Source organism: Peromyscus maniculatus, chromosome 21 (genome assembly GCF_049852395.1).
Source record: "Peromyscus maniculatus bairdii isolate BWxNUB_F1_BW_parent chromosome 21, HU_Pman_BW_mat_3.1, whole genome shotgun sequence".
Classification (NCBI taxonomy): domain Eukaryota; kingdom Metazoa; phylum Chordata; class Mammalia; order Rodentia; family Cricetidae; genus Peromyscus; species Peromyscus maniculatus.
This window is the reverse complement of record NC_134872.1, coordinates 37,502,371-37,516,343: the sequence shown is the minus strand read 5'-3', so window position 1 is coordinate 37,516,343 and position 13,973 is coordinate 37,502,371. Positions and strand designations below refer to the sequence as shown.

The window sequence follows — 13,973 nt, the reverse complement described above, 5'->3', positions numbered from 1 at the left end:
AAGAGCTGGGAGACGGCTCAGTAGATAAGTCACTTGCTATGCAAGCATGCACAGCAGAGTTTGGATCCCCAGAACCCACATAAGACCAGGACAGGCATGACAGCCCATGCCATCCTAGCAGGAAAGCAGAGACATGGGATTTTCCAGGACTAGCCAGTAGCGGCAAGCTCTGGGTTCAGTGAAAGACCTTCTCTAAATTAATACAGTGGAAAGCTCTCAAGAAAAACACTCAAGGTGAACTTCAGGCCTCTGAACACTTGTACACACACATAATCACATATGTGAATATACATATAACATACATACCACACATACATACATCAAAATATTTTTATGAGAACTTGGCCTTATTATACACACTTGCAGAACTAAGAAGAGTGAGGGGAAAGCTGGTGAAAGTCATTCCAAAGCTTTCCTCAAAAGGAAGAAATATGTAAATGCATTATGAATGATTAATCAGTTTATCTTTGGTGGGGGGGTGCTAAGGGAAAGATGAATTGGGGGTATCGTTGCTATTGGAGATATGTGTGGTTCTCTGCTGTTTTTGTGTGTCTTAGTTGGAGTTTCTGTTGATGTAATAAAACACCGTGGCCTAAAGCAGACTGTACAGGATGTACAAGTTGGGGAGAAGCATAAGATCAAATTCACCCCTAGGCTAAACCACCCAAAACTGATTTTGGAAGCAATAACAAGGAGCTCGCTCACTCTCTAGCCCTGGCTGGCCTGGAATTCGGTAACCCTCTTGCCCCAGTCTCAGGAACATTGGGATTATAGATGTGAGCTGAAGTTTTGAAGGCTCTTGGGTTATTATAAAGCATAGCTCTAAAATAGGGAGCCCCGCGGTGTGCTTAGGGTCATCTCGAAGCAGGAGGCAATAAGTCAGTCCAGATGTGTAGGATGCATCTTAATAACACCAGGGAAGACTAGTGCTCTCACCTCCAGTTTGGAATGATAAGGACAGGCCCTGGACCCTACCGCCTGTGTTTCTGTTCATTGACATACGGCTCTGGCGTTCAACCAGATGGGCATGGAACCCATTGATTACTGCTGTATCTGCAGATATAGGCTAGAATATGCTCTCAATAAGCAGCCTTATGAGCAACTAAACCTCATCCAACACAGCAGTAAAGGCCGTGGCTAACTTCCAGGTGACCCAGTGTTATTTTTAATTCTAGCATCGGATCACTGATCGGCAATTCTGCTTCTGACCAGTGGGTAGAGAAGAGGCGTCTGGACAGGCTCGGGTTGGCTGCCGGGAAATCGCAGGACCTACGGGTACCTCCGCAGGCCAGCCCCCATTCACCAGACACTTTCCCTAACAAGGTAGCGCTCGGGATCGGCCCTGGGTGACGTCAACCCCGTGGTCCCACCCACCGGAGGCGTGTCCTGTCATTCACGGGCGCACACTAGTCGCTCCAGTTTCCCGAAGACCCGGCGCAGACTCCAAGCCCTCACTTCCTCCTTGGCTTCGCCCAGCTCGCTCCTGGGGGCGGGGCGAAGGACGGAGGGAGGGCGGTGCTGCGCCTGCGCGGAGAGGCTTCCAGGGTCTGGGACGCGGTGCGCCGATCTAAGTGACTGGAGGCAAGATGCAGGTGAGCGTGGCGTGGTCGGGACCCCAAGGCTGGGGTCGTTTGGTCTGGTGGGCTCGCGCCAGACCTGGAACCAGGTCTACACGAATTGCCCCGGTTCGGCAGACTGCGGTGAGGCCGCGCAAAAAGAGCCTGCGCACGCGCACTGCGAGAGGGCGGGTGTAGTCTCGCCAGACTCCGGGCTGGGTGCTCCTGCTCGGGTGTGTCCTGCCCAAATCTCTGTCCTTTGGGGGCCCCTGAGCCTGGGGTCGTCCTCTTCTAGGTCTGATGAAGGCCTCGACTCTTCTGCCATCTAGAGTCGACTCTTTACCCAACGCTAGTGTTTCTGGGGGCGCTTTCTGGTTTCCAGAGCTGAGCCCAGGGCCAACTACAAGAGTTAATTTCCGAAATGAAGAAAATCAGAACCTCTGAGTTATTGTTTTTTTTTTTTTTTATTCTTCTCTTTCTGAGCTGGAATTTGCTAATAGTATTTGACAAAAATTCAAAGAAAGTGCTAGAAAACGCCATAGAAATTACAATCTTTTAAGAGCAAAAATCTGTGACGGCCGCATTTGTCACTGTCCAAGGACTTAGCCCTTCTGTGTCGCTGTGTTTAAGAATTCTGAAGAGTCTGGATGGAGGGTAGATGGGGCATACCGTTGTGGGCTCCGGCATTGGGGACTGGAGGGGCTTGCCGTCTATTCACCCAGCAAGCCCACCACAAGCCAGGTGCCCCTGGAAGGTAAAGGGAAAGTTGAGGAACTTCTCTGAACCCCTCTGCATTGTTGATTCTTCAGGTCCCTACTTAAAAATGTCACTCTTCACTTTCCCTGACTACCTTGATAAAAGGAAACTTCACCTTTCTTGTGATCTGTCTCAGCCAGATTGTGACGCAGAAGTGAGGTTGGAGCCTGGTTGTCCCACAGTCCTTCCCTTGAGTTCATAAAATGAACCAAGTTCTGAGCCCTGTTATCAGTGTTCTGTTAAACCGTGCCAACCCAGAATAATGGGGCATCTGAGTTCCAGGTCTGAGACCACTTTGATCCTAGTCACTTTGGCTAACTGTTCCTTATGGCAGTATCAACTCCCATCCAAGTACTAATCAGACCCACCCTACTAAGCTTCCTACCCGAGAAGATGGGGTAGGTTCAGGGTGGTATGGTCAGACATGGCAATGTCTTTCTGAGTGCCATACCTCACTGCACTTGGGAGGCAAGAGTTGGCTCAGCTGAAGGGAAATGCCTAGCATTTAGCCATCATGAGTGACTTGCGGGGTGGGGTCTGCTCTCCAGATTTATCCTTTAGACTCGATAAACTTTAGAGAAATCTGTCAGCCTAGCCTCCTCCTCTCCAAGTATACAGCAGCCTCTCAAGACTGAAGCTCAGAATGTCACAGCGTCTTCGCTCTGGGACCTTTGCGTTTGTTGGTCCCTCTGCCTGAAATGTTATTTTCTTTGTCTCCACTTTCCTCTTGTTGGGAGAGGGGAGCCCGGCTTCCCTTAAAGAGACATTCTCAGCACTCCCGAGAGAAAGGTAAAAGTTCTTTAATTAGTGTATAGCTGTAGCCTGTTGGCTCAGAGAGGCCCAGCTTCAAGCAGAAATCTTTCATGGTTTGTATAGGGTTAGGCATTGTCATAGTCTTGTGATCATCTCAGGGTGGTCTTTTTGCTGAAGCTGAAATTTGCAGGTTAAGACAGAACTTGCTGTCTAAGTGGGTGTTGGTGGTGGTCACTTCTGAAGGAAGGAGAACAGATAGATGTGAACCCCCTTTACAAACAGCATAAGCCAGTGTCTTAGTCAGGGTTATGTATTGCTGTGATGACATGCCATTGACCAAAAGCAACTTGGGGAGGAAGGGGTTTATTTGGCGTACACTTCTACGTCATAATCCATCACTGAAGGAAATCAGGGCAGAAATTCAAACAGGACAGAATCCTGGAGGCAGGAGCTGATATAGAGGCCATGGCGGAGTGCTGCTGACTGGCTTGCTCCCCATGGCTTGCTCAGTCTTCTTTCTTTCTTTTTTTTTTTTTTTCTTTTTGGTTTTTCGAGACAGGGTTTCTCTGTGTAGCTTTGCGCCTTTCCTGGAACTCACTTTGGAGACCAGGCTGGCCTCGAACTCACAGAGATCCGCCTGGCTCTGCCTCCCGAGTGCTGGGATTAAAGGCGTGCGCCACCACCGCCCGGCTTCAGTCTTCTTTCTTATAGAACCCAGGGCCACCAGCCCAGGGATGGTACCACCCACAATGGGCTGGGCCCTCCCTCATCAATCACTAATTAAGAAAATGCCCTTCAAGCTCGTCTGCTTCCAGCCCAGTCTTCTGGAGGCATCTTCTCAGTTGAGGTTCCCTCCTCTCAGATGACTGTAGCTGGAGTCAAGTGGACATAAAACTAGCCAGCACAGTGAGCAGTTCAGTTTTAGCTCTGTCGTCTCAAGTCAGAGACAGCGTCCTACTTTGCTTCCTTATTCATCTCTGCCCGTTGTGTGAAATGTGGTCCCCTTTAACTCCAGACCAGTGCTTCTCAACCCTCCTAAATGCTGCGACCCTTTAATACAGTTCCTCGTGTTGTGGTGGCCCCCAACTATAAAATAATTTTGTTGCTACATCATAACTAATTTTGCTACTGTCACATTGCAGTGTAAGTATCTGATATGCAGGGTGTCTGCATGTATGTCTCAATCCACAGGTTGAGAACCACTGCTGTGGACCAACAACTGTTTGTCATCATCGCACTTGACACAGCTTGTGGTGGTATTCTAATTGTACTGAAATGTGATTTTGATTGTATGTTAATAAAGTTGTCCGGGGGTCAGAGCTATTAGAGCTATAGAAAGAGCATGGCGGTGGTGGCACACGCCTTTAATCCCATAGATCTCTGTGTGTTCAGGGATACAGCCAGCATTGGAGACATACGCCTTTAAGACCTGGGGGGCTGTACATACAGACAGTGACAAGGCAGTCACGTGTTTGGGTTTACAACCAATGAGAAGGCAGAACAAAATACTATGAAAAGACAGACACACAGGAAATAGCTCTCTTTCGGGAAGCTAGGACCACCGCAGGAGGAAGGGTGAGATTTTAGCTCTGAGCTCTGATCTCTTGGCTTTCTCTTTTACATTGGTTCTGTGTTTCTTATTTAATAAGACGGTTGATTACATCTACAACAGCTTGTTTCCATAACAGCATGTAGTTTGCATATGTGCTCGTTTGCAGCCTACCTCTTCACCTTGGCTGTAGTGGCTCCTCTATCCATCATGGCCACTAGCACATTCTTCTTGGTTCCCGCCCAGTTCAGTAATTTGCCTGCTGTCGTGGCTTTGTTAGATTTCTATTGCTGTGGTAAAACAACTCTCAGGTTCATCATTAAAAGACGTCATGACAGGACCCCGGACAGAAACCTTGAGGCAGGTTTGAGGAGCCAGGGACCTTTGGAGGAATGTTGCTTACTGGCTTGTTCCCCTTGGCTTGCTCAGTTCTCTTGCTCGTGTATTTCAGGACTGCCTTCTCTGGGGATGGCACCGCCCACAGTGAACTGGGCCCTTCCACATCTGCCATCAATCAAGAACAGGCCCCGCCGCCTGGCTTGTCTATAGGCCAGACTGATGTGACATTTGGGGTTCCCTCTTCTCACATGACTAGTTTGTGTCAAAGTGGACAAAAACATCAACCAATCCAAGTAGCCACTTAAAATCTATTGCAGGAATCACATCACTGTGAGATCTTAGAAAGTCAGGGGGCATCTCCTGTCATCACCTCCCTGGGCCTCAGAACTAGGAGACTTCAGAGGCACCCTGCATCCCCACAGTCCCTACCTTTGGTCAGATTCACTTTGAATAATGTCATAGAAATTCATTACAGTTTTAAATAAAATTTGTTTAAATTACGAATGAACATACTAACCAGAAGGTAGATCAAAGCCTGGGTTTCAATCTTGATGCCAATCTGCGCATCATTTCCTGAGTTTTACCTCCTCGGGGAGACTACCGCAGGGGCGGTAGATCTTTCGATGCTCTCAGGAGTACGCCACGGAGTAATTTAGCTTGAATCCCTCCTGTTCTCCATCTTTCCCATGTATCACTTCGCCCCACGTTATGCCTTCTCTCCTGGACCCTGCCCTCACCGAGTCCTCGTCTTTGCTGTCCCAGGACCCCAATGCAGACACCGAGTGGAATGACATCTTACGCAAGAAGGGCATCCTGCCCCCGAAGGAGAGCCTGAAGGAACTGGAAAAGGAAGAAGCAGAGAAGGAGGAGCAGCGACTCCTTCAGCAGTCAGTGGGTGAGTTTGCTCATTTCTCCCTTTGCTCTGTGGCTGGCTGGCTTTGGGAACAAGCCACCAACCGCTGTAGTAGAAGGGACCTTCGGGGCAACAGCCAGGAGGCAGCGCTGGAGCCCTGGCATCAACCTTGTCAGTGATAGCTAGATAGGTAACCCCGCAGAGCAGAGAGTGAGCCACCCTGCGGCCCGCGGCCCTTGTCTCTCACAGGAGCACGTGGCTTTGGACAATGCCATCGAGATTTGTTCAGCTTTTTAGTGTTTGTGTTCTTTTGAGGCTGTGTTTTATTAATCTTCGTGGCTTGGTTAAGAATATTGACATAGAGTAGCTTACTTAACTTGAGGAAGCAGAAGACGTTTGAGATGATGCCTGGTGTCTGACAGAGGGGATTTCTCAAAGGTCTCCCCACCTGCATCAGCTTCCCCCGGCGTTGGGCCAGAGGTGTCTGATCCCTGCAGAATCAGAATGTGTGTGTGTGTGAGGCCAAGGCATCCGAATGGTAGACAGGTGCCTTCGGAGGTTTCGGATACTTCCCAGCTGAGAGATGTTGATCAACAGAGCTGGTACTTTTGCCCTGTTCAGATGTGAACGCTTGTTTTGAGGAAGATGTCGTAAGATGAATCTTGTTTATTGAATGATTTTTGTGTGTTGAGTGCTGTTCTGAATAATGGAGATTTAGTGGCACACAGGCTGGACAAAAGTCATATGTCTTTATATTTCAGAAGTAAAAGGAATAAGGCTGGGCTGGGTTAGGAAGGTCGGACAGTGGGATAGATAGGGTTTTCAGTTGGGCAGAGGGGACCTCACTGAGATGACATTTGAGTAGACCTGAAGGAGGCGAGGTAAGGTAAGCTACTTCAAGTCGAAAGCTGGCTTGGGATCCTAGAGAATCCATGAGGAGGTCTTCATGACAGGGAAAGCAGTAGAAAGTTTACAAAAGCCTCCCGGACCCTGGACCATTGGACCCTGAATCGCCTAGTAAAGAGCCCAGCTTGCAAGTTACTGGAGGTTGAAACACCGTCTTACTGAGCATAGACAGTGCCTGGATGTGCAAAGTCAAGGAGCGGGGAGAGCAGGCTAATGCAGTCATTCAGGCAAGAGACACCATTGGCTTGGACCGGTGCGGCGGTGGAGGAGAGGACCAGTGAGTGGTTAGAGCTGGGCATAATGTGAAGGAGGGCCGGCAGAATTTGCTGATGGATCCCAGTGTTGTGTGAGAGAGAAAAGGCAAGGAAGCCTGCCAGGCTTGAGGAGTCTGAGGGGTAGAGAGGTCTGCCCCCGGCATGAGTGAAGAAGGCTGAAAGAGCCAGGCCGAGGTGCTTGGGTCTGAGATAAGCTGGGAGACAACCCCACTTCCAGAGCCAGCCTCACAGCGAGCTCACATAGCACAGGACAGTTTGCCAATGTCATGTACAGTGTAGGTGACATGAGAAGTGTTAGGACATGCGGCCCGTGAGCGCTGTCCCTGGAGGCGAGAGCAGGCAGCATCAGGCAAAGGTGACTCCTGTTTCATGAATCTGGGAAACTTGTCATTTGTATTCACATAGAGTAAGAAGGGTACTGGTGGGACCGTCTTTTTTTTTTATTTTTATTTTTATTTTTTAAAGGTTTATTTATTTTATGTATATGAGTACACCTTTATTTCAGAAGAGGGCATCAGATCCCACTATAGATGGTTGTGAGCCACCATGTGGTTGCTGGGAGTTGAACTCAGGACCTCTGGAAGAGCAGCCAATGCTCTTAACCACTGAGCCATCTCTCTAGCCTGGGACCATCTTTTTAAACAGTACCTTAGTTTTTGTCTCAGTGGGCTGGGCCTTCAGGAGTGATGTGCACATATGTAGGAGAACAGCGAAAACATGAAGATGTGTGTGTGTGCTTATCTTTTCATTTTTATGCTCCTGTCAATGAAACGAAATTCAGTGAAAACATACGAAGACATGACTTTGGAGGAGCTGGAGGAGAATGAGGATGAGTTCAACGAAGAGGACGAACGTGCCATCGAGATGTACCGGTTAGTGCCACCTTCAGGGACTGTGGGGTTTGGGAGGTGCTGAGATGTGTGTTCTTTGAACATCGGGAATGAACATGCCATCAAGCTGTACCTACCGGTTAGTGCCATCCATAGGGGCGGCGTGGGGTTTGGGGGGCACTGAGATGTGTGTTCTTTATCATGAGGCCAGTCCGTCAGCCCGAACACAGGGATTGTCCTCTGAAAGATGCGCGTGCCTGCTTGTGTACAAGTGTCCGTCTGCGTACTTAAGTGCGGTCCCCCTGTTGTGCAGGCAGCAAAGGCTGGCTGAGTGGAAGGCGACTCAGCTGAAGAACAAATTCGGAGAAGTGTTAGAGATCTCAGGAAAGGATTACGTTCAGGAAGTCACCAGAGCCGGCGAGGGCTTGTGGGTGATCTTACACCTGTACAAGCAAGGGTGAGCTGATCTCCACAGGGTCTGTGAAGCGTTGGGTTGAATTTCTGTTCAGTCCGTATGGGGCTTAACCTCTATGGGAGGTTTGGTTTTTATGTTTTGTTTGTGTGTTTTACCTGCACGTGTGTTCCTTTTAAATTAATTTTAAATTAATATTTGTGAGTAATGTGTGTCTATTAAAAGCGTAGAGCAAGGACTTAAATTCCTTTTGTTAAAAAAAAAAGAATTCTGCCAAGTACGGTAGTTCACACTAGCACTCCCAGCATGAGAGGCTGAGGCCAGAGGACTGTGACAGAGTTCAAGTCTAGCCTGGGCTACATAGCAGAATTGAGGACAGCGTGGGTTACATGGCAAAACCCAAATCTTTAAAAACAAAACCCATGAAAGCTCAGATCAGGTTACCCTTCCCTGGAGAGGAATTGGCATTTGAGAATTCTATGAAATCGCTGCCTTACAGATGGCCAGGGTGACCTTGAGATGGGAACTGCCAGAGGTGCTGTGGCCGCCTGTGTTCTCTCGTCCTTCACCTGTCTGTGCCCGGGGTGCTCGATTGGAAATCACTTCAAGGCAGGAAGTGCTCTCTGGCCGGTTTGACACACATCACGTGTTCTCTCCAGTGTTTTCTGAATGACCCTCACAGAAAGACATAGCAGTCTTCAAAACTATCAAAGCTGTGTTCTCAGACGTATTGTTAAATTGAATTGAATTTGGATTTGGAATTACTCACTTTCCCTGAACACACTAGAATGGATATTATTATTATTATTATTATTATTATTATTATTTTAGAAATGTGAGTTCATCCTGCTGTCCCAAACACCCCGTGAAGCCCTTCTGGGGTTTCTGTGTTGGCTCTGCCCTGTCTGCTCATAGATCACAGCCGCTCTGTTTTCTCTTCTTGCGTTCCAGGATTCCCCTCTGTTCCTTGATAAACCAGCACTTGAGTGGACTGGCCAGGAAGTTTCCCGATGTGAAATTCGTCAAAGCCATTTCAACGACCTGCATCCCCAATTACCCCGATAGGAATCTGCCCACGGTGTTCGTCTACCTGGAGGGGGACATCAAGGCCCAGTTCATTGGCCCTCTGGTGTTCGGCGGCATGAACCTGACGAGAGATGGTGAGGGGCTCTTGACGGCTTGGGGGTCTGGTGAGAGGTGTGCAGGGACACCCCCTGACAGGGAGTGCCAGCTTCCTAGAGAGGTGTCATGATTTGTCCAGCTTACCTCCGCCTCTGTAAGGCCGAGCGCATCGAATTTCTCACTCCTGCAGAGTCACCAGGAGCAGTGAGCTGGGCTCTCTTGTTCTCGGTGAGAGGAGGCACTCTGGACTCACCTTTACTTCAGATTAACATCAAGTATATTAACATCAAGTATATTTCCCTTATCTGGTTGAATGTTGTTTTCAGGTAGAGCTTAAGATTACAGTTTTTTTTTTTTTTTTTGAGTTTAGCTTACGTGATAATGACACTTGCTTATAGTGTGTTTGTGTTTTTCTGTAGTCTTAGTTGACTCCCAGTAGTTTTTAATTTTTTTTTAAGATTTATTTATTTTATTATGTATACAGTGTTCTGCCTACATGTGTCCCTGCAGGCCAGAAGAGGGCACCAGATCTCATTACTGATGGTTGTGAGCCACCATGTGGTTGCTGGGAATTGAACTCAGGACCTCTGGAAGAGCAGCCAGTGCTCTTAACCGCTGAGCCATCTCTCCAGCCCCAGTAGTTTTTAATATTTTTTTTTTCAAGATATTTTTATTTATTTTGTATACAGCATGTATGACCAGAAGAGGGCACCAGATCTCATTACTGATGGTTGTGAGCCACCATGTGGTTGCTGGGAATTGAACTCAGGACCTTTGGAAGAGCAGCCAGTGCTCTTAACCGCTGAGCCATCTCTCCAGCCCCAGTAGTTTTTAATTTTAAATTTCATTTAATTCTATCTTTAACGTATTCCTTTATACCTGCTACCCATATATATGACACGTGACTCAGAATCTGAGGCTAGAGGCATCTCTGTCAAGTGAAATTCTTTATCTCTTTGTTGAAATATAATTTATCCAACTGCTTTACTTCTCTTCAAAAATATGCTTTTTAAACATGGTTTTATGTACTTTCAAACTCAGTTATTCAGCCTAGAAAGTACAGACATGGGCACATACATAAGACATGTCAGTTATGTTCCAGTGTTCAGAGGCATACGGTGTTCCGAATTAATACATACCTGATTTTGTGTTCTTGTGGTTATACTGTGAGACGAGGTTATGCCTTAGTCCATTTTCTCTTATGAAAGCAAAAAACACCTGAAGGAGGTTTACTTTGGCTTCTGTTTCTGAAGGCTGGGACGTCAGAGGCGCAGCGCAGACTTCTGTTGGCTTCCGGGGAAGGCCTTGTGTTGTGTCCTGGTGGAGAAGGGGGAGGCAATGCGGAGGGAGGATGTGTGGGAGCAACTGAGAGGGTGTGGCAAGCTTGCTGTGTAGTCACATCCTGTTTCTTTGTCTTTTTGTTTTTTGTTTGTTTGTTTTGTTTTTTTGAGACTGGGTTTCTCTGTAGCCCTGGCTGCCTGGCTATACTGGAACTCTCTGTAGACCAGGCTGGCCTTAAATTCACAGAGATCCTCCTGCCTCTGCCTCCCAACTTCTGGGATTAACGGCCACCTGCAACCCACTTTCTTGAGAATCAGTGTAGTCTGTGACATTAGTCCCTCTTAAATGCCTCAGCGCCTGACTATTGTAGGGACAACTGAAGTCAACATCAGTTCTGGTGACTCAAGGCACACCATGTGTAACTAGCAGTCCTGGTGAGGCATGTCATGTGTAACTAGCAGCTCTAGTGAGGCACACCATGTGTAACTAGCAGTTCTGGTGAGGCACCCCATATCTAACTAGTAGTTCCAGTGAGGCATGCCAGGTCTAGCTAGCAGTCCTAGTGAGGCACACCAGTTCTAACTACCAGTGTACAGTTGGTGCTACTGTCTTTATTTCCAGAAAAGTTCTTACTTGAGGGTTAGTACATCTGTATATATAATGACTGTAAGTGAATAGTAATGTTGAATGCGCGTGCGTGCGTGTGTGCGTTGTATAAATAAATACAGTCTTGAGTCAAGAATCAGAAACCTTATTTTTTTTCCCCATAAAGGGCCTGTTTTCACAGCATTCAACCATAATACCTGGAGCTAAAAAGACTCGAGGCATTTTGGAGGTGCACACTGCCCCCAGCATTACTGAGGTGTGGCTCATTAAAAAAAAAAAAAAAAAAAAAAAAAAAAAAAAAAAAGCTTAAGGTTATTAAGGGGTACCACACGCTCACCGAAAGATCGCAGTCAGTTGAGCTCACTTGTCACCTGGCTCCCTTGCCCCCTCCCATTGGTGACAGCATTACGTCTACTTTCTAAACATGTTTCAGGTTATGTAGTTCCTTATTAGCTGTGGTCACCAGGTTGCCCCTTAGGCCCTCAGAGCTTTTCATCTTACATTGGAAGGCTTTTTACCATCTGACTGTCTGGTTATATCTCCGGCCCCTGGCAGCCACCCCTCAAACCCTGTTTCCTGGAGGACTTTAGATAATAAAGTTTGATAAACTAGAGCCGGCTGTCGGTTGTAGTAGGACTGTCCAGTTAAGAAAGCCGAGCTACCTGGGGTCTTGGACGGCACCTGATTTTGCTCCCCAGGTCTCCCGCCGTGTGGCGTTTCACTGATGGTAAGATTGGAGTTTACAATACAGGAATGTGTTCTTGGGCATCTATTTTGATTTACATGCATGTTTTGAGTTGAATGGATATCAGACCCCATGAAGCTGGAAATTTTCCTTTTATTAATTAAAATGAGATCTCACTGCTGGGTTCAGCCGCACTGTAGGGGTGTTTCCTCTGAATGCACCATGAGGAAGCTGAGAGGCGGTAGCACTGGCCGACACGCTGTTCTTTGTATCGTCCTGTCATTTTCACGCAGGTTCCAGTTTATACAGTATGTCGTTTGCTCTTCACTTGAAAAGGCACTTCAAGTTTTCCTTCCTAAGAGTTTAATTTTTCCCCCTCCTTTCTCTTCTTTCAGACGGCACTAAAATGGTCACCAAATTTTGATGGTCTTTTTTTTTTTTCTTTTTTTGAGACAGGGTTTCTCTGTGTAGCTTTGGAGCCTGTCCTGGATCTCACTCGGTAGCCCAGGCTGGCCTTGAACTCACAGAGATCTGCCTGGCTCTGCCTCCCGAGTGCTGGGATTAAAGGTGTGCGCCACCACCGCCCAGCTGGTCTTTTCTTCTTTTTTTTTTAACCCTCTCAGGAAAAATTTAAATTGTCTTATGGGCTTTGGGTGAGGACGCCTTTGAGGGGACCTGGTGCCTTACGCCATTTGCTTTTTCTTTGTCTGGCAGAGTTGGAGTGGAAACTGTCGGAGTCAGGAGCAATCAAGACAGACCTGGAGGAGAACCCCAGGAAGCCGGTGGAAGATGTCTTGCTGTCCTCAGTGCGAGGCTCTGTCCCCATGAGAAGGGACAGCGATTCCGAGGGTGACTAAGATAACAGCCACTGTTCCTTTTTGAACTTTCTTGATAGGACGTATTGTCTGGATTTATAATAAGGAGGAAAAAGCAAAAATTTATCGTATTTTGGTTTTTAACCTTTTTTTTTTTTTTTTTTTTTTTTTTTTGTTTTTTTTTTTTTTTTGAGACAGGGTTTCTCTGTGTAGCTTTGCGCCTTTCCTGGAGCTCACTTGGTAGCCCAGGCTGGCCTCGAACTCACAGAGATCCGCCTGGCTCTGCCTCCCGAGTGCTGGGATTAAAGGCGTGCGCCACCAACGCCCGGCTGGTTTTTAACCTTTTTATAATTATTTAAATTTTATACATTCAGAAATCATCGCTGGAAATTTTATTAAATTCCTTGGAACTCTTTTTAAATTAATAATGTTTCTTTAAGAAAAATTTAAACAAGCTTTATGCCAAATATCTGTCTTCCTACATGTATTTCAGCAAACCATGAAACTGTTTAGTATTTTTTGACATGCAACTGTGTAGAAAAGAATATGGAGTTGTTTTTTTTTGTTTGTTTGTTAATAATGTGAATAAATTAACTGTTTAAAGAATAATTGCAAAAAATGAGAAGCTTTATAGCTATACTGTTTTATTTTCATTTTATAAAGCTAGCAAAAGAACTATCAGCTAAAATATATATAGGAATAATCTCCAAGTGGGGGAAAAATCTTAATGTGTGTCCTGTTTTAAGAAATGGCTGAAAATATTTTTGAGACAAATACTGTTTTTATCAAATTAGCTGACAGATATCAACTTATTGCCGTGTTTGTTTTCAGTGAAGTCTTTCTTCTAATTAAGCTAATGTGTATCTCAGGCTGTTAAGATGCCAGCTATTCTTTGTGGTGGTGGCGTACACCTTTAACCCCAGTACTGAGGGGCTGGGGCAAGCAGGTCTTGTTCAGGCCAGCCTAGTTTACAAAGTTCCAAGCTAGCCAAGGCTACACCACCAAGACCCTGTCATAAAAGCGAAGTCAAGATACCTAAAAAGATAGAAGCTTTATTTTGACTATCAGGTCCTGGTTAGATTTGCTTTCTGGAAATAAGGCTTACAATCTTAGAGATAAGAGTCTAAGAACAGAGTTTGTTCAGATTATATTGTACATTTTATTTTTTGTGGGTAATTCAAAGACCGAGAGTGAGCAGGGACCCACTTTGTATGTGAGAAGGTCTTGTTTTCTGT

The 13,973-nt window shown here is 46.5% G+C and overlaps 1 protein-coding gene across 1 annotated transcript; it reads left to right on the top strand.

The window, feature by feature from the left end:
* Nucleotides 1–1,455: 1,455 nt before the first annotated feature.
* On the top strand, nt 1,456–13,272 carry Pdcl3 (phosducin like 3). Its single transcript, XM_076557427.1, has 7 exons — nt 1,456–1,592; nt 5,716–5,848; nt 7,769–7,859; nt 8,131–8,274; nt 9,181–9,389; nt 12,638–12,883; nt 13,080–13,272. Exons 1-6 carry the CDS (start codon nt 1,587–1,589, stop codon nt 12,778–12,780), a joined length of 726 nt encoding a protein of 241 aa, XP_076413542.1. The 5' UTR covers nt 1,456–1,586; the 3' UTR covers nt 12,781–12,883; nt 13,080–13,272.
* Nucleotides 13,273–13,973: the final 701 nt, after the last annotated feature.

Bases quoted from the DNA above. Each gene is read 5' to 3' on its own strand.
- Pdcl3 (XM_076557427.1), top strand. The intron at 8,275-9,180 runs GTGAGCTGATCT...CTTGCGTTCCAG, and splicing joins TTACACCTGTACAAGCAAGG to GATTCCCCTCTGTTCCTTGA. The intron at 9,390-12,637 runs GTGAGGGGCTCT...TTTGTCTGGCAG, and splicing joins CATGAACCTGACGAGAGATG to AGTTGGAGTGGAAACTGTCG.